At 42.0% G+C, this 19,386-nt stretch overlaps 1 protein-coding gene and 1 long non-coding RNA gene across 5 annotated transcripts in view; one reads left to right on the top strand and one right to left on the bottom strand.

The window, feature by feature from the left end:
- NOL4 (nucleolar protein 4) overlaps window positions 1–11,088 on the top strand; it is a 113,750-nt gene extending 102,662 nt beyond the window's left edge. For all 4 annotated transcript variants that reach the window (XM_081918544.1, XM_081918543.1, XM_081918546.1 and 1 more), the window contains 2 exons: window positions 4,569–4,749; window positions 9,137–11,088. In XM_081918544.1, the coding sequence (XP_081774670.1) occupies window positions 4,569–4,749; window positions 9,137–9,330 (375 nt within the window). In that variant the 3' untranslated portion in view covers window positions 9,331–11,088. The remainder of the gene's footprint in view (window positions 1–4,568; window positions 4,750–9,136) is intronic.
- On the bottom strand, window positions 5,556–17,871 carry LOC309373952. The gene is made up of 4 exons (XR_014170302.1): window positions 17,609–17,871; window positions 16,028–16,227; window positions 14,118–14,205; window positions 5,556–5,635 (listed from the first exon to the last, which is right to left on the bottom strand). It is a non-coding gene; the product is annotated as an uncharacterized lncRNA (long non-coding RNA).
- Between the last annotated feature and the right edge of the window lie 1,515 nt (window positions 17,872–19,386).

Consider the following 19,386-nt stretch of genomic DNA (forward strand, 5'->3'; position numbering starts at 1 on the left):
AGCCGCTTGCTTCAAAAGAGATCCCGGACCTCTTTTGAAGCAAGCGGCTGCGGGGAGATCGCGTCTCTCCGCAGCTGCTTGCTTCAAAAGAGATCCCGGACACCTGCCCCAGCCGCCGGGCTTCGTAGCGCTGCTGCGAAGCCGGGCGGGGGGCGGGAACACCTGCCCCAGCCACCCCGCTTCGGAACGCTGCTGCGAAGCGGGGCGGGGGGGCGGGAACACCTGCCCCAGCCACCCTGCTTCGGAACGCTGCTCCGAAGCGGGGTGGGGGGGCGGGAACACCTGCCCCAGCCGCCGGGCTTCGTAGCGCTGCTGCGAAGCCGGGCGGGGGGGCGGGAACACCTGCCCCAGCCACCCCGCTTCGGAACGCTGCTCCGAAGCGGGGTGGGGGGGCGGGAACACCTGCCCCAGCCGCCGGGCTTCGTAGTGCTGCTGCGAAGCCGGGCGGGGGGCGGGAACACCTTCTGAAGGCGGGCGGGGGGCGAAAGTCTTTGTCCCCCCTGCCTGCCTTCCCAGGGGCTTTTAAATCGCCCCGGACAGCGGAGAAGTCCTCCGCTGTCCCAGGTTTTTTAAAATGCTGGGGGTGGGAAGAAAAGCCCTTGTCCCCGCCCCCCAGCCTTCAGAAGAGGTCCGGGGACAGACTGTCCCCGGACCTGGTCTGAAGGCGGTTTCCCTAGGAACGCATTAATTGATTTTCAATGCATTCCTATGGGAAACCGTGCATCGCAAGACGAAAAAACCGCAAGACGAAGAGACTTGCGGAACGAATTAATTTCGTCTTGCGAGGCACCACTGTAAATCATGCTATGCTTGATATAGCAGCAGCCAGTGTGGAGGGGTGGCACTGGAGGAGATATAATGTTGCTACTGGAGCACTCACAGCACCCCAGCCCTGCCACTGCATTCACCTGGTTTGCAGGGGACCTGGTATGCTGCCATGAGGCCAGGACTATGGCACCACCCCTACCTACTTCTAGTTTGATAGAAAATGAGAAGAGAAAACCACTAGACCTCCAAACTTATGAATACAAGGGGGCTAATTGCCTGAGATAAAGTTTGCACTGCAACCAGAACAAGTATGATTTTGCCTGGAAAACTATTCCATCTATTCACTTAGGGTATGTAGCAAACTCAATTTATGTTGGCTCCTTGAAAAAAAGAGGGGGTGGGGTGGGGCAGATTTTACATGGGTCAAAATATACTGAGTTATTCAGTTTAACTGCCTCATGATACTGTGGGGTTAATGCATTTTTATTCTGGGAGCAGATAATGATCTCAGAACACTTAGTGTTAATGGGGTTTAATGAACCAAAACAAGAGCCAAACAGCATCTAGTCCCTGTTTAGAAATAAAAATTTCCATCTCTACTGATCACATCAACTCTATAACCTTATTGAAATTGAAAGGAATTCTTGGGCACTATGATATGCCAAAACACTATTCCGTAATTTGAGCTTTCAAGTTTATTGCTCATAAAATTTAATCTAGGTCAAGCCCAGAAGAATTAAAACTAATGAAAAACACAAGATTGTGTCAAGATATTTTTACTAGTCTCTGTACAAAAAATGACCCCATCCAATGAGACTGGGAACACTAAACAGAATACCCCCAATCCTGTCCCAGTTATACACAGCTAGTAACATGCAATAACTGATGGAACTGGAAGAGGATATGCATTCCCACCTACATGAAAAATGCATCCTTCCAGTTTGATTCTTGCACCAGATGTGCTTTCTTTAGAATTCCTAAATACAGTGTCTCTTTTTGACTTTCCAAAACAATACACCACACTTCCTCTAATGATATTGAGTGGGGAGTCTATTCTGGAATCTAAAATAGAATCTAAAAGATTTCATTCAGCTGTTAATAGAACAGATTCAAAATTAAACTATGTAATAAATCACTTTAGATCTTTTAGAGCAGGTTAGACTGTTATTGATGCAATTAGCTTAGGATGGTGTATGCACTCACTGTGGCCACAGAATTGATGGAAGACCTCTTAAATGTTACCACATATCCTTCCTGCCACATATTCAAGGGTATAAAAAAAATTGGGTGAGTGATCTTTGATAAGGTTAGGTTTAGGCAGGAAGTTGGACTTGATGGTGCATTTTATCTATTCCACATTTCTATGACTCCCTGTGATTTAGTGGTAGTTTTTTAAGTGCAGGAGCCCCATAGCCATATGTGCAAGGAGAGTTCATAGCCATGCTCCCAATGAAAGTCCAAAAATACAGGCAAGGCGTGTTGATCCACAAATGCACATTCACACAAACACATGCAAGTGCATAATTTATTACGATCAGCTGACAGTCAGAATGGTGAACTTACAAAGGATGGTGTAGTTGTAAGCATATTGGAACTTTGCTATGGAGATAATAGATTCACACCCCTGTGTATTAAAAATATCAAACTGTAAATTCAAAAAAAGCCCCAGGTCACATCTGGAAATCAGTGTAGCTGTTATGCCATTAGGAGCTATTCTCTTGTGTGGTGTTATGCTGTTTTCATGAGGGAGGAAATAGTTCCTTTTAACAAAGTAAAAATATGCATATATGTATGAAGAGAAATTTGAATGATGGCAATGGTAGTTGATATGTGTTGCCTGCATAGTCTTAGTTCAGGAAGCAGAAACAGATGGCATCAGCCTTCCCCTTACAGGGAACGAAATCTCAATAAAAATAATACTTATGTAAGTTGCATTGTTTGCAGATTACTGTAAAAATATGAAAAAGGGAGCATATTATTACTACTGTATAATTTAGCACATGCAGTGATCTCAGAGTTGCCAAAAACAATACTTCAGCAACCAAATATCTGAATAAACAGGAATGCTTTCTAAATCCTCCTGAAAACTAATAATGATAGAGACAGGTGCACCTCACTAAGGAGGGCATTATACAACTAGGGAGACACCACCTAAAAGGCCCTGTCACAGGTCAGTGCCAACCAGGCAGCCCCCAGTAGTGGCACCACCAACAAGGTTACCTGCCAATGGAATGCAACTGTAACGCAACAATATCAGACTATAACCCATTGTAGAAAACAATACTGATGGCATTATTGTTTACCAAAACTTGTCAGAAGCCTTTACTCCGCTTTCAAAAAACCATTAGAGGTTGGTTACCCACCTCCTTAGGAAAGAGAAAAATATAGGGTGGTTGCTGAAAGAGCCCAATTTTGAGCTACTACTGTCCAAAACTGCCTCAAAGATGTCACAGACAGTAAGGCCTGCTAACAAGTCCAACTGGTGAGTTGGTTTATACAGGAAGCACTCCTTAAGAAGTCTTAAAGTACAAAGCTTTTAAGACATGGTGGATTATATTCACTCCAGCTTTATGTTTCTGACATATGGAACCATGAGGTCCATCTCTATGGGCCTTTCTACATTCAATGAACATGTGGAAGAGGGAGTAGGAGAATGCAGAGAATTGCCCTTAGTGAGATGGGAACTCTTGCCCTTTGTCAGGCACAGAAAATATACAGCTGAATGTGAGGGGCAAAGAGGTGTGATCCAGCCCACATAGTCCCTTCACAAATTAAATGAACCCTGATAGCAAATTGGTGTGTCACAGGGCATGAGAGCCAGATCATTTCAAGTTCCTTACAGACCCATGATTCTATGATGACTTTCCTACCATTATTTTCTACCACTTCCTAGCACCCATGGAGATGAACTCTCTAGCTGCCAAAGTAATTTTTGCTTATTGAAAGAATCTCAATTGATTCTTCCAGCAAAAACTAATATAATATATATATATTCTTTGCCTATCACCTATACCTGCATTTATTGCTGAGTTTCCCATGACACAAAACATAGAGCAGGAGTGGAGAACTGGATTGGTGGGCTGAATTCTGATCTCCCCAGAATTATTCCTACAGGCCAATTTGACAGGGCGGGGGGCGGGGGTGAGTCTACCCCATGTCAGCCACCTGACATCACCAGGTGAAGCATTTTCCTTTACCTATGTAGTTTTGAAATCAGTTTGCACAGACAAATGCACAGTGCTTTGCAGGCACCAACAATCAGCTGATTGGTGATGCCTGCAAACCTTCCTTTACCTGTTCAGTTTGATATCAAACCACATGGGCAAAGTGCCACTGGTCAATGTCTGCCAAACCCACTTTCAACAAAGAACCATATCATCATATGACTTATCAGGTACAGGGCAGGCAGGTGGGGCTTGTGGAAAACAGCCTTGCAGGCCAAATTAGAAATCCTGCTGGGTTCAATTAGGCCCACAAGCCAGAGATTCTCCAATGATGCTTTTTAGAGCAAAGATTGTGGGTATTGATAGGCTGGATAGAACTGACTATACTGTAGCTACACCCGTAAATGACAATTTCTGCTACAAGACATCTATAACCTGCCAGAGTTCTCATGTTTTCTTTCTGACAGATAAAAGTGTCAATTAAAAAACTTGTATGTGCTTGTTTCACATTTCCTTTAACCTGTTTTCAAAGTAGTGCAAGGAAAGTCTATTGAATAACAATATAATGTCTTCTTCATTCAAGGAGAAAAATGCAGCAGTGATTTGACACTGTCCGCTGAACCATTGTTCTTGCAGGATGAGACTGCTCCAGCTGACAAACCATATAAACAGGAACCAACCCAGGTCACTTACTCAACATCAGCTGTTTCCAGCACACAGGAGGTGTTGTACATAAATGGAAATGGGACCTACAGTTACCATAGTTACAGAGGGTTAGGAGGAGGTTTGCTAAATCTCAGTGATGCTTCTACCAGCGGTGAGTTTTATTATTATTTTTTACCAGATTTCTGCATTTATATTTGCATGAATGAATCTCTTCCCCCCCCCCCGGCCCAATCCTGGCAGTGTTTAAGATGAAAAACATTGCATGTTTTTGTTACAGACTATAAATTATCCAATATATTCCATATCTGTGGAGTTAAGTACTCCTGTGCTAATACAGTCTTAATGGGCACAAATTACTTCAGATGATTTTAACCAGCCATTCCTTCTCTGAGAGAGAAAACCTATCACTATATAATACAGTATGGAGAATACTAGCTTAAAGATATTGGATATACCAGTATTTAGAATAAGCATGCACATAAAAGAATGCACTGCTCACTCACATCAAATTGAAAAGGATAAGCATTGCTCCCAGAAGATGTTTCGATTCTTTCGGAACTCATGGAGCAGGGAGTTCCACTTATGGAGAACAGTCACCTTAAAGGGCTTGTTTGTATGCTTTCATTAATACTTCACACACAGAGAGCCTCATGAAGACGTAGGCCTGATTGGCACAGGAGCAAATATAAGTGATTATAATCCCCTTGGTGGTGGTGGTGGTTATTTGCATTATAGCCCACTTTTTTCTCCAAGGAGCTCAATGTAGCATACATGGTTCTCCCTCTCCTCATTTAATCCCCACAACAACCCTCTGAAATAGGTTAGGCCGAGAGTTACTTGCCTGAGGTCAGCCAGTGAACTTCATAGCTGAATGGGGATTTGAACCCTGGTCTCCCAGGCGCTAGTCTGATAGTTGAAGCAGCAACATATTGGAATGACTGCTGCATTTCATCCTGATCCTCATACATGTTTATTCAGAAGTGAGCAGTTAGTTTAATGGAACTTCCTTCCCATCAATTATGCTTAGCACTGCAGTCCTAATGGAGAAAGACAAATGTATTAGACCATTGTTTCAACTGGTAAAAACAACTATAACACTAAGGCAACACTTATTAATAAAATTTCATCTCTAAGGATTACAAATGAGTGGCAGTGTAATTTGATAATGGATACTGTAACTGTTAGTATTCTTAAACTATAGGTAATTACGCTGATTTCAAAGTAAAAGCACAGAGTTTAAAAATCATTTTTGCAGCTTTACTGACTATAATAGATATTCTTATTTCCATTAATTGAGAAACTGATTAAAAAGAAAACACAAAGTATACACACTACGCAAATTTTAATGAAAAGCAGCTCAGGACACTGTGGTTTTAAGTGGAGGTGTGGTAGGAGCTCCTTAACCCAGCCCCTGCTGAGAAGAGGAAGAAATGTGCCAGTTTTATTACAGTTCTTCCTAGCCTGGCCAGGCCTGCAAAGATATTAACAGCAATGCAGTGAGTGGAATCTTCCAGTATTCTTCTCCATAGACACAGTGAAAGGTGGTGGTTGCGATTCCCAAAGCATCCTGAAAGGATCTGACAGGAAGTGAACCCAAACACCTGCTTGTCTAACATTTTCAGCTGAAAGTAGCACACATAAGCAACATGCACCTTTTTCAATAACAAGGTGGCGCCTTCATCTCCCAAACTGTATCACAGACAACAAAAATTTAAACAAATATCTACTTAGGCTTCTGCAAGGGGCTTCTGGATACAAAACCTTTTAATATTGTTCCCTTTCCAAGCTGAGCCCCTGCTCATAGACTGTTTCGAAAAGACTTCTCTGTTTCAGAAAGAGTATTCCGTGCAACAAATAGGGGTCTGCTTTCCCCCCTTGTTTTAAAGAAAGGTGTAAATGGACCCTAGTTTATGAATCTAGTTTCATGGTTCTTTGGATCCTGGCCACAGTTAATTCCCAAAACCAAAAAGTTATTTTACATCTTATCACAGTGTCTAGACAGCCTTGCACCTTTTAAAATTATCTATTGCTGTTATAAATTATTGTCTATAATATTAATGATCAACTTAAAGGTAATGGTTGGATTTACCAGGGCCTATTGTCTCCAACAGACTATTAAGTATCCAACTGGGTGTCCCATTCTAGGAGCTGAGGTGGGTTATTGCAGAAATAACTCACATATGGCTTTGCCACTCATGAGCCATCAGTGCTTTGATCAGTGAAATAAGCTGCCGTATCATATATCTGACCTGCATTTTAGAATTCTAAGTAATTGATGCTGCCAATGAGTAATTTATGAGGCAATAACTACCTCATGTTAAATCTTGCAAGTCATTTGTCCAGCAGTGTATTTAATGTCAGATTTACTCAGCAGCTAATATGATAAATGAACGTCTAGCTCTTGGAGGAGATTCGCAGTGCTTGTAGCATTTTGAATGATTTAGTTAAAACAAGAACTACTTAGCTTCCAAAAATATGTGATGTCTATGCAACTTAAATGAATCTATAAACCATAGTCAGTTACAAGTTACAAAATAAATGACTGACTGAGTCACCTCACTGATGGCTAGAGAAATGATATCCAGGGAGCATTGGAAATGATGTGACAGGGAAGATTTTTTAACATCAGGTTTAATTTGCTGCTCTAGAAGAAACTGTACTTCTGTACGCATGAGAGAGCAAGCAATGCTGACTCACAAAAATGTGCAACAAACAATGGCAGCTGGTGACTTTTGGAGCTGATAGAGCTACAGATTTTTTACCCCATGCCGCCAGCTACAACAAAGTTCTCTGCCTGCACACCCATACACATGTACCAAATTTCAAGGGGAAATAAATTCAAGTGCCATTGAGAGCCATGTGTCATCATTATTGACTTAAATGATCTCAAGGCCAGCGACCACATACACACACACAAACACCAAGAAAGTAAGGCAGAGGCAAATTACTATGAGTTGTATCCAATGCTGTCTGTGCGTACACCCTCAAAATTTGCACCGAAGGGTAGGAAAACTCCCCAGATTTTGCAGGTGGCCCATATTTCTACTTTTGTGTCAAAACTCGCATTTGAGAGGGGAGTATTTTTAAAATAAAAAACAATAAATGCAAACCATGCAAAAATAAAAACTGCTTTACATTCTCAAAACACAAATCACAGGCAGCTATACTAGAAGCCACGTGGGGCTACTTTGTAAGACTCCAGGAAACTGCATTCCCTGAGGCTGGCCCAGAAATTTACTGCTTGATGAAACTGGGAACCCTGTACCAATCCTCTGGATGCTATCTATTTGACATTGCCTTTGTTATTATGATGATTCACATCATATCCCACTGTGCCTATGGAAAGCTCTAAATTGTTTGCATAGGGTTTCCAGGCATTCTTCTACATAGGCACTCGTCAGGCTGAGACCCCATTGTCTTTATAAATGCGGCATCATCCGCCCTCTGGCTCAGAATACAGTGGGTGAGTGTGGGCTAAGGGTGGAGGGGAGCAAGTGTCTCTCTATAGACTGCCATTTACTTTGGTGCTATGTAAGCAGTAAGAGCAGTAGCAATGATGAGGGGTGCATTACTTAAGTTTGTTCTTGAGCATGACGATACCCCTTCCAGACAAGAACCCCCCTGCACACATGCATGTTTGCTTTGTTGCCATCTATTTATGGTTTAAACATTGAGACTTCTGGAACTAGAAGACCATTTTGTACACAAGCACATTAGCATCATCACTTTGATAACAGAATTGTAACGGTAAGGTTGGGTATTCATGTAAAGGCTAAATAAAGTAATATATGAACTAATATGAAGTCACCAACTGCCATTTACAGAGGAGTAGCCATGCTAGTTCACTGCAACAAAATGAGCAAAAGTGTTGACAACTGCACCATAAGCCATGTTTGTCCCTTTTTGCTTGTACATTTGGTCTCTTACTGAGATGTGTCTGTTGTTTAGACGTTTAGTCGTGTCCGACTCTTTGTGACCCCATGAACCAGAGCATGCCAGGCACTCCTGTCTTCCACTGCCTCCCGCAGTTTGGTCACACTCATGTTTGTAGCTTAAAGAACACTGTCCAACCATCTCATCCTCTATCGTCCCCTTCTCCTTGTGCCCTCCATCTTTCCCAACAGCAGGGTCTTTTCCAGGGAGTCTTCTCTTCTCATGAGGTGGCCAAAGTATTGGAGCCTCAGCTTCACGATCTGTCCTTCCAGTGAGCACTCAGGGCTGATTTCCTTAAGAATGGATAGGTTTGATCTTCTTGCAGTCCATGGGACTCTCAAGAGTCTCCTCCAGCACCATAATTCAAAAGCATCAATTCTTTGGCGATCAGCCTTCTTTATGGTCCAGCTCTCACTTCCATACATCACTACTGGGGAAACCATAGCTTTAACTATACGGACCTTTGTTGGGAAGGTGATGTCTCTGCTTTTTAAGATGCTGTCTAGGTTGTCATTTGTCTAGCAAGTAGCAAGATGTGTCTAGTAAGTAGCAAGTCACGATTAGGATTGCCTGATGTTTCATCAGATTCCATTTGTCAATTGCAGGTCCAACTGATCTCAGTATGAAAAGACAGTTAGCAACCACTTCTGGATCTTCCAGCAGTAGCAGCTCCAGACCTCAGCTGAGTCCAACTGAAATTAATGCAGTACGGCAACTGGTTGCGGGATACAGAGAATCAGCTGCATTTTTATTGCGTTCTGCAGATGAACTGGAAAACCTTATTTTGCAGCAGAACTGAGACATCAGCATCCTGCTGACCTAGTTTTATCACAGAATTTCCACTAATGACATTTTGATCTCCCAGAGCAGATCTTTCAATTACTGCACAGTCTTGTTGACGAGTTGATTACCATAATGCCACATTGTTCTTGATGTTCTTGGTGTGTTAGGGTTCTTCAAGTGAACTTGGACCTCTGATATCTCTGAGGTATTTTTTATATATCCAGCCTATTGCTTTATGTTTGTTTGTTTTTGTGTATCAGCATCAACAGCAAAAAGTGGCTAGAAATGCTAAACTCGTTCTAACACGGATGGAAGTAGAAGATGCTGGGGGTTCAAAATTGGTCCAAAATCCAAGTGCAATATTAGTGGAATGTGCGATTGACTCAGTGGACTCAAAGCTGCATTATATGGCAAAATGTTGCCAAATGCCCTGTTGTTAACAGGATGCAATTGCAATGAAAAGGATCTTGTATTTTAAAGAAAATGTAATTTTTATAGGAAAAAAACAAGACAAAAATGTTGGTTCTCATTCTAAATTGATCATTTTTACTTTGGTAAAATTTTCACTGATTTTTCAAATAATGTTTTGAGGAGTTATTGTTAAGTCCTCTTCTCTGAAATCTCTGTCCCCCGCTCCAATCCACATCTGTTCCACAGCGAGTACCTTTTTGTGCTGGGCAGCCCATTCCCTGGTGGATCCCAATATACATGAATATCTCTGGAGTGACTTCCAAAGGAAGTAGACATTTCCTGAACTTGAACCATTTTTGCCTCCATTTCATAATGAGTTGCAGCTTCATTAGCAATTAATAAAGATGTGAGGGTTGCTTTTAAAAAGACATATCATTTTTTAAAAATTTCTTTTTTAAAAGTGGTTTCCTACAAGCTAGCTCACTTAACTCCAGGGTTGCTGCTGCTGCTGTCTTGTACAAGTCCTTCTAGTAGTGAATGGATGTAGATGATTGAATGTGAAGAGGTTGCAAGTGACAATCGGAAAATTTGCACTCTTGTGTGTATTTATTTCTTTATTTCTTTTTAAATGAATACATAACTGAAAAGGGCCATTGACACTTCTGATGTGATTTTATAATGTTAACACTGAACTAAAAACTGTACAAAAATTGTAAAGGATGCAGCTGCCACTTAAGCAAAGTCCCCTTCTCTGGATTTCCCCAACCCCTAATTTCTTATTTTATGATGTCAAATACACATCAATTGTGTTTTTGTTGTGCGCTAAGGAAAGCTTATTTTTTATGTATTTAGAGAGAAGTATTTTAGTTCTTGCTTATTGTAATATCTGTTCTGATGTTTAGTTTTTGTTAAATAACAAGTTCCTTGTGCATTCCTGAATTTGCCTTATTTTGTGTACAATTTTTATGTAATTTGGTTTTTGACAATGAGTTTAAGGCATCAGTGATATTTTCTATCTACTTGTTACATATAGTTTTTCAAGTAATGACTGTGATTGTGACAAAGTAATGTGCACTTTTTCTTGTAACTGTGGACATTGCTATGCTTTTTTCCCTTTAGTGTTTCTAGAATTACTGTTGCTTACAGTTATGTTTTAAAAAAACAACTTTTGTGATACTGTTGGTGAATATCAATGTGAAAAAGCCTATTGAAATGAGTGTTTTGGAGATATCTAAATACACAAATCTTTCTTTTAAGTTGTGGACTTTGAGTTCACAAATTTAAATGAAATTTTTTAAAAAAGAGGGCTGGGAAAAATTCCTCTGTTTTTGTTTGGGTAAATAAACAAACATCTGTGTTTCAATACAGGCCTGTGCAACAATGTTTTAGCATACTGAAAGGTTAATTTTCTGAACACTGTTGTCTTCTAAAACAGGAAGCTGCAGTTTAAAATCCAATTTAGACGAGAAGTTGGAGAAACTCGCTAAAGAAATATGTGTCTGAGTGGATAAAGTGGTTAGTTAAGTACTATTTAGAGGCATGTTTGGCATAAATCATGCAGCCAATCTTGCCCACATTTTAGCTGAGGTCAAGACCACTCAATCTGGCTATTTTGAGTTCCCCTTCTATATGCCCAGAGCGTGGTGTAAGGAACTTTGCTGCAATATGCATTTATAACACACTCCCAGCATCCTGGTCTCTGCTGGCTGTTCCTTTACCATGTTAGGGATGCAGCAATATTTTGGCCATTCGCGGTAAGCTGAAACTGTCCTGAGCTTTGTCTACAAATATAGGTAAAGGTAAAGAACCCCTGACAGTTAAGTCCAGTCGCGGACAACTCTGGGGTTGTGGCGCTCATCTCGCTTTACTGGTCAAAGGAGCCGACGTTTGTCCGCAGACAGTTTTTCCAGGTCATGTGGCCAGCATGACAAAGCCGCTTCTGACGAACCACAGCAGCGCACGGAAACGCCATTTACCTTCCCGCCAGATACCAATTTATCTACTTGCACTTGAGGTGCTTTCGAACTGCTAGGTTGGCAGGAGCTGGGACCGAGCAACGGGAGCTCACCCCATCATGGGGATTTGAACCACTGACCTTCTGATCGACAAGCCCTGGGCTCTGTGGTTTAGACCACAGCGACACCTGCATCCCAATCTACAAACATACAGCAGCACAATTCTCTCCAGACCCCTGCAGCAGTGACCACTTGCAAACACAAGACCCTGAGAAAGAGCAGATCGGTGAGTATATTTGGTGAGCAGAGGAAGGCCTCCGCCAATCGTGAGCAGAACAATTATTATAAATCAGAAAGATAAACTAACATAAAAAAGCACACTGCCACTGCTAGCCGCATCACAAATGATAAATCCACATTCTTTGGCCTCCTTATGTAAATTATATTGTCCCCTATTCTACATTTGCAGCAGTCAAGTTACATTCTCTAACTTAGCCACATAACCAAGAATAGAAAATCAGTAGGAAGCAACTCTATGCTTTGGGATGAGCCAATCCCTGCAGAAGTACGGTAGCTACACACACCAGAGACGTATGAGCATAAGGCTCAATGAGAACCTGTTCTGTCTCAAGCTTGCCTTCTGCCATGTGTGCACTAACCATTGTTTGCAACAAGAAACCCACTTTCTTCTCCAGGTGACTGGCCTGCAAAGTGCTTATGCCTCTAAGTTACCAGTGTATAAAAAAAGAGTCCTATGGAGGGAGGACAAGTGCTGTTGTGCTCAGGTTCTATTTGCCAGCTCCCCATAGTTATCTGACTAGACACTGAGAGAAAAGGATGCTGGGCAAGATGAGCCTTTGGCTTCCACCACTAGGGCTCTTCTAACAAGAGGCAAAGGGGAGCACTGAGGCTAATGCAGATCTTCCCCTGTGTTCCAGTTACAGATAGGTAGCCGTGTTGGTCTGCCATAGTCAAAACAAAAAAAATTCCTTCCAGTAGCACCTTAAAGACCAACTAAGTTAGTTCTTGGTATGAGCTTTCGTGTGCATTTTTGTGTGTATCTGTAGAAGTGTGCATGCACACGAAAGCTCATACCAAGAACTAACTTAGTTGGTCTTTAAGGTGATACTGGAAGGAATTTTTCTTCCCCTGTGTGTACAGCTTACCCTTTGCATTATTGTTGACATCATATTATTTTCTCTTTACACTATCATAAGATAATAAAGGTATGTGTCACAGCTGGGAAATAGTGTATTTTTTATAATTCAGAATACAATGGTTTGACATAAAATGGTGCCATGCCCTTCAATGAAGAATAGCAAATCTAATCAAATTTTGTCTCTAGCCATTTCTGCGGTAGTGTCGTCAACTGCTCCTGTACATGCCTTTAACAGCTATGTGACAAGAAGAAATTCGGCAGCTGATGTTTTTTCTCCAATCTGCAGATGCAATTGGGGGGGGGGTTCTTGATTTGATGAATGTCCCTATGTGATATTGAAGTACTTAGAATGTTCTACCCCAGTTTCAGTTTTTAAAAATTAATACTGTTAAGTTGTGGGTGAACATATCAGACGACACAGCGATTCTTCAAACAGCTCTTGTTTATTCAGAGGCCAGAACAGAACTGAGCTGAAGGGCTCAGTCAGCCTGCTTATATAGAGCTCCAGTACAACGTTACTGTAGCAACTTTCTAAAACTATCCAATCACTGAACGTCACTTTCGATCCTTCATTTGCATAACTATCTACAGTATCCCCCTGCTGGCCCAGGGTGAGAACTTCAGTACATAACAAATACCTTGCCTCGACATGCAGCTATAAAACGTCTATCTTTTTTATCTGCAGTAGCAATCTTACAATGAAGAGCAAGGTTGTGCAACCCACAGTACACAATGTTTGATATTATAGAGTACAACTTCTGTTTATTTTCCTCTCTTGTGCTTGCTGTACAATGGACATGTTCTGTATCGTCATGTGACCCATTATGCCATCTACTTTGTGAGTGCTATCTTGCACTTTCATAGAAGTCTTTGTGCTTGGTACAGATTTTGGTAATGTGTGTGCCCTGTGCCCCTCCAACCACTGGCTGCAGAAACAAAGTGAAATAATGACATACTGATCTTTTCAGAACAGCACAGCATGTTAGCCAAGGAAAATATTTTATAAGTCGTGTATGGTGAAATGCTCTTGGACCGATACTATTGTGCCTGAAATCATAACTTTCTGTGCAGGTCCAGTATTGTGCCAGCCCCTCAAATTTTAACACACTGATAAGAGTATTTGCTCTTGATAATGTAGTTCTCTATATCCAGCTTTTCCTGTCATCCAAGTTGTACTGTCCCTGTAACTGCCTCAGTAATTTCAGTTAAGATGTTCTTATGCGCTGAGTCTGGACATTTTTGTGTTTTTTTGAGGCAGACACGTTAGGTGCTACTTACACAATGTCTGATGAAGCAGTATCTCCAGAATGTGCCCAGGTCTCAGTTGTTGTCTTCTGCTTTTTGAAATAATTGCTGATATCCATACCTAAACAAACAGAAATGATTCTGCTCCTCTGCTTTCTCTCTAGCAATTCTATATAAAAAACTCTCATGCCTTTCTTTCAGCCTTCAATGAATCAAAACAGGAGAACTAAATTTCTGTTTCCCAAGAAGCAGATCAGCAATTTCAGATCTGAGTTCTTGCTTCTGTTCCTCATACTGCCTTCCTGAGAAAGTTAGTCCAGGCACAGGAATCTACTGTGCAGTGAAGACAAATGCAAAGACAGAAATTCTGGCTCTCTGCAGTGTGTGTGTGTGTGTGTGTGTGTGTGTGTGTGTGTGTGTGTGTAATGTCTGACTGGCTGGAACAATCTTTGTTCTATTATACTTTCATTGGATACTTCTAGATGTTTATTTAAAGTTATGTTCTGTGCATTTCCAAAGGTCAGTCATATGCCAATTATACTGCAAGAAATCTCTGGCCAGTTATTCCACTGTCTACTGAAGTCAAGTAAAGCGCCATTTTGTGAAGTTCTACATGATTAATTCTGTGTAACCAATGTCTTTTCAGCAGCTCCTGGCATATGTGGTGTACTGTAGCTTTCTTAACTGGTGACAGCCTGGGGTCCTGTACCCTAGGTGACCAATTAAGTCCCACCCAGAGGCATTTAATGAGGTGGAGAGACTTGTTAGTGGCAAGAGAAGGTATGTGAAGGAAAAGTTTTGGGAGAAACAGACTGGCTTCTTCTGCCTTTGCCAAGGGGAAAAATGAACGGAAGGAAGATTTAAAAAAATTCTACAAAGACCAATGCTCTCCACATGATTAAGGGCCAGTGGTGCTGCAATGCTTGTCCTGCTCTCAATATTGTGTAGCTCCACCTAGCTCCACCTTCGGCATTAATGAATTAAGCATGGACGTCTGCAGGAAAGGAATCCTAGCAATCTATGTGTATAGGCTCCCCACAGCCCCCACATACAGATATCACTGGAGGGGCCAATCAATGTGACCCTAAAAGGTGCGGCCAGTGGCACAATCCCACTCCCGCTTGATCATGTAGAACCCCTTCAAATGCATAAAGGGTCTTGAGGGCTGGGTCAGATGTTGTTTACTTCATGATGAAGAATCTCTAACTCTTGGTTCCTCCAGCCAGTTTTGGGTAGCTGGAGCTTTCTTTCCCCATGTCACGGTCAGAGACCTAGTGGAAGCAAATAAATCACCCGACCAGATGCTTTCCTTTTTATCTTTCTGGTGGTGGAAGCTGCTCATCCCCCTTTCAGTTGCAGACTTTGAGAAGGATGAGCAAGTTCTGCTATGTGTATGTCTGAAAGCCACCTGGCATAAATAAAAAGGCATGCATGCCTCTCTTAATTCTGTCGTGAGACTCCAGGAAACCCACTTTTTGCACAGTGTTAATAAACTGATTATGTGATGCCTACTCTGGAATCTGCTGCCAGTATGACATTTCCCCTTGGCAAATGTGGACAGTCACTCGAAAACATTTCATTGAGTGACAAGTGTGTGGGTAGGCCTGAATTGTCTCAAGTACCATGACACTGAGTTTTAACAGTGACAGAAGTTATGTGACTATCTGAATGTTCTTTCTTAATCTTTCAAGACTGCTTCTCATATCCAGGATACTCATAGACATGGAGGACAACGCTGTCAATTGCGGCCAGTGATGATCGCCATGCACGCCCTCAATTGTCGGAGGTGGTGTGTCTCTGAATGCCAGTTGCCAAGAAATACAAGTAAGGAAAGTACTATTACATTCAGGTTATCTGGCTGGCATCTGGCTGGCCACTGTGTGAACAGGATGCTGGACTAGATAGGGTAGTTAGTCCACCCCCACCCTGCACTCAGCTCTCACCTGTGGCTCCTAGAAGTTGTCAGCATGCATCAGTGGCCACACTCAGGAAACGGCTTTGACTGGTGGACTAAAACCAGGTGAGGGGGGCCGATGGGTCTCAAGCCTTCAGTGTGTTTGGGACTTCCCCTACATGCAAAGACAGGCTCTGGCAGATTGAGCAGATGAGGCAAACAGTGGGTCCAAGGCTCAAGAAGCACAAGCTGTAGAGGGAAATGAGGGGCAGATGGGGCTCATCAACCTGGGAAGGAGAAGGAATATTAATCCTAAATCTCCACTGCCTTGCAGCTAAATTCATTTTTGAAAAAGGCTTCAGGAATAAATCTTGAGGGGGAAATACATACCTGCTGCCTTGTGGGACAACTTTGGGAGAAGATATGACTAAGGAGCAAACTTTACACAAAGCCAAAGTGGAGCCCCTAAGATGGTTAGATGGCATCTTGTACTCCTCCTTCCAGCAACTCCTGCAGCCAAGGTGGTGCCAAATATGTTGCTCTGCCCTCTTTTGGATCACATCAGCGAAGCTGGGGTAGGTGGGGGAGGTTTTCTGGTCTGGGTAGCCCAGGATTTTCATACATGCTGCCCAGGCTTGTGCCCCAGAGAGGTCACTTCAGTGCTACTAATGCAGCAAAAACAATGTGGGAGGCGGCAGTTATAAGTTGCTGGCCTCTGCAGCCACAGCAGGTGCTGTGATTCTCCAGTGGTTTGACTTCACCCCCAGAGGTGCACTCCAGTTTCTTGAGATAGAAACATGCCAACAAAAGAACCCTTCCCAAGCAGTGAAAGGTTTTAGAGGTGTAGCATTTACTCAGGTTTCCTTTGAATGGAAGAGTCTCAGAAGACTTCCAGGGGACTGGAATATTTGAACATATTTACAGTGTATAAGTTGAATATAAGTAGAGACAGACAGACTATTGAAACACTCAAAGCAAAGCAAATCCCATACAAAATAATAGGTTTAGCTTAATGAAAATGACTCACACAACGCAACATAAGCAATGATTATATGCGTAACTGAATTACTGGGGTTTCTGAGTATTATTTTATCTAAAGATGGCAGTTCTGGTAAACAGAATGAGCCAAACTAGTCCACCCAAAATTGGCTTGCTAGGGGTAATTTATGAAAAAGAAAGCTACTGAAAGAACCATAAGTGCAAATAAATCTAGAGCAAAGGCAAATGCAGAAGTAGAGATTTGAAGCAAGATTCTCTCCCATTCCTCCTCCTCCTGTAAATGTGGGGTGACAGGTTCTCAAAGAACCCAAATTTGCAGATAAGTATACCAACTTTCTCATGTCATTTGTATATCACAAAAATAGCACAATAAAATATTATTGTTTATAAAACTCAATAAAATAAAATAGTAATATAGAAAGACCCAACTTTGCACATCTAAAGGAAATCTATCTTACAAAAGCTGACGTAAACTGTATACTACTTGGCAAACAGGAAGAAAAAGAAGTATTCTCATCTGCAGAGGAAGGTGGCCTCTCTTTTTTAAAATCACAGGGTTGTGGTACCACTTTCAGTATTCATACTAATCATCTATATTAGAGTTTCAGAGCAAAAGCCAGTATTAACTTACATGACATGTGCTCTTGGCCTTGCTCTGTTGAGCTGGTTCAAAGAAACATTCAATCAGATTCCATCACATTTCAAGTTTAAAGACACAATCGGATTTTGGCTTCAAAACTTGACATCAGATAGCAAAATGTTGATTTTCAAATGACAGGTTTGGCAAGACTTCATTTTAAAATTAAAATTACTTTTGACTTGACAGGCAGCTAAGAAAGATAGAGCTAAGGCCAATTTCATTTTATGCTTTGATCAACTTTCTCATAACTTTCTCCTGAGTTTCAGGAGTCTTGCTATGGAGATGACACCTTGTGACATCACAGTTGCATCATAATAAGCAAGATGGTGCTGAGCACCTAGCTGGTTTTAGCACAATTTCATTGAAAGCAGTGAGGCCAGTGTCCAAGACCTGGAGAAGAGTGGTGATTTGGGGCACCTGAGGCCAGAGAGATGCTAACCAAGAGGCTGTGCTTAGAACAGATACTGAAATAAGACTAACAATCTTTGATCCATGGAAATGACAAGACAGCATGAATGAACTGAGCAGAACTTGAATCAAAATCACATGGTAAGAGGCTTGCTCTTCCTTCCCCTTTGTCTTTGATGCCAAATGCACGCAACAGTGTGGCTTGCTTTAGCCAAACAAGAATCATAGAACTGTAGAATTGCAAGGGACCCCAAGGTCAACCTCCTGCAATTTAGGAATCACAGCTAAAGTATTCCTGACAGATGGCTATCCAACCTCTATTTAAAATTCTCCAATGAAGGTGAGTCCACCATCTTCTGAGGTATTCCGTTCCACTGCCAAACAGCTCTTCCTGTCAAAAAGTTATTTCTGGTGTTTAGTGGTAATCTCCTTTCTTGTAATTTGGTTAGGGTACCACCCCCTGGAGCAGCAGAAATCAGCCCTTTAGATACCTGAATAGGGCTATCATATCACCTCTTTTCCAGGCAAAATAGACCCAACTCCCTCAACCATTCCTCGTAAGGCTGTTTTCAGACTGTTGATCATCTGGGTCCCCCTCCTCTGTCCATGTTCCAGCTTGTTGATATCCTCCTTAAACTGCTGTGCCCAGAACTGGACACAGTATTCCAGGTGGGGTCTGACCAAGGCAGAATAGAGCAGTACCATTACTTCCCTTGATTTGAGCACTATGCTTCTGTTGGCTCACATTAAGCTTGTGATCTACTGAGACCCTTAGATCCTTTTTATATGTGCTGCTGTCAAGCCAGATGTCCCCTGTGCTATGTGACCTGTTGCAAACATGACCTGTACATATATATATTTTTGAAGTGAGCAACTTGTCTTTAGACTTCCATCCCATGAACAAACATGGAAGATTGTGGACATGTGGGACTAGTTCTGTGGTATTATTGCCGTTAAACAGTTCTGCCTAAATGTGTAAAAGGTGAAACTGTCCTTGAAAAACCATGTACAGACTTGAAATTGTCACTTTTTTAGAGCTTTTCAGTACATTCGCAACACATCTGGGATTTGAGGTTCAGCTCAAACTTGATCAAATTTCAGTCTGTAATGTCAGAGGAAGGGGCAAAAAATTCTGCAAAGATGTCACTTCCTTTCAGGGTCTGCCTGCTGGCAATGGGTGGGGCCAGAGCCAAAAGTAGGTCAGTTCACCTCTTTCTGACACCCTCTTGTCTTTCTCTCTTGCTTCCAGCAAGAGCACTCTTGTCAGCAGAGGAGCAGATTGCTCTTGGCAGAGGTCCTCATCTGCTCCTGATGCTAGGACTGTGTTCTACCACAACTATAGCCCATTTTAGAAGCCCCAG

Source organism: Podarcis melisellensis (genome assembly GCF_964234715.1).
Source record: "Podarcis melisellensis genome assembly, chromosome: 7".
In the NCBI taxonomy this organism is placed as follows: domain Eukaryota; kingdom Metazoa; phylum Chordata; class Lepidosauria; order Squamata; family Lacertidae; genus Podarcis; species Podarcis melisellensis.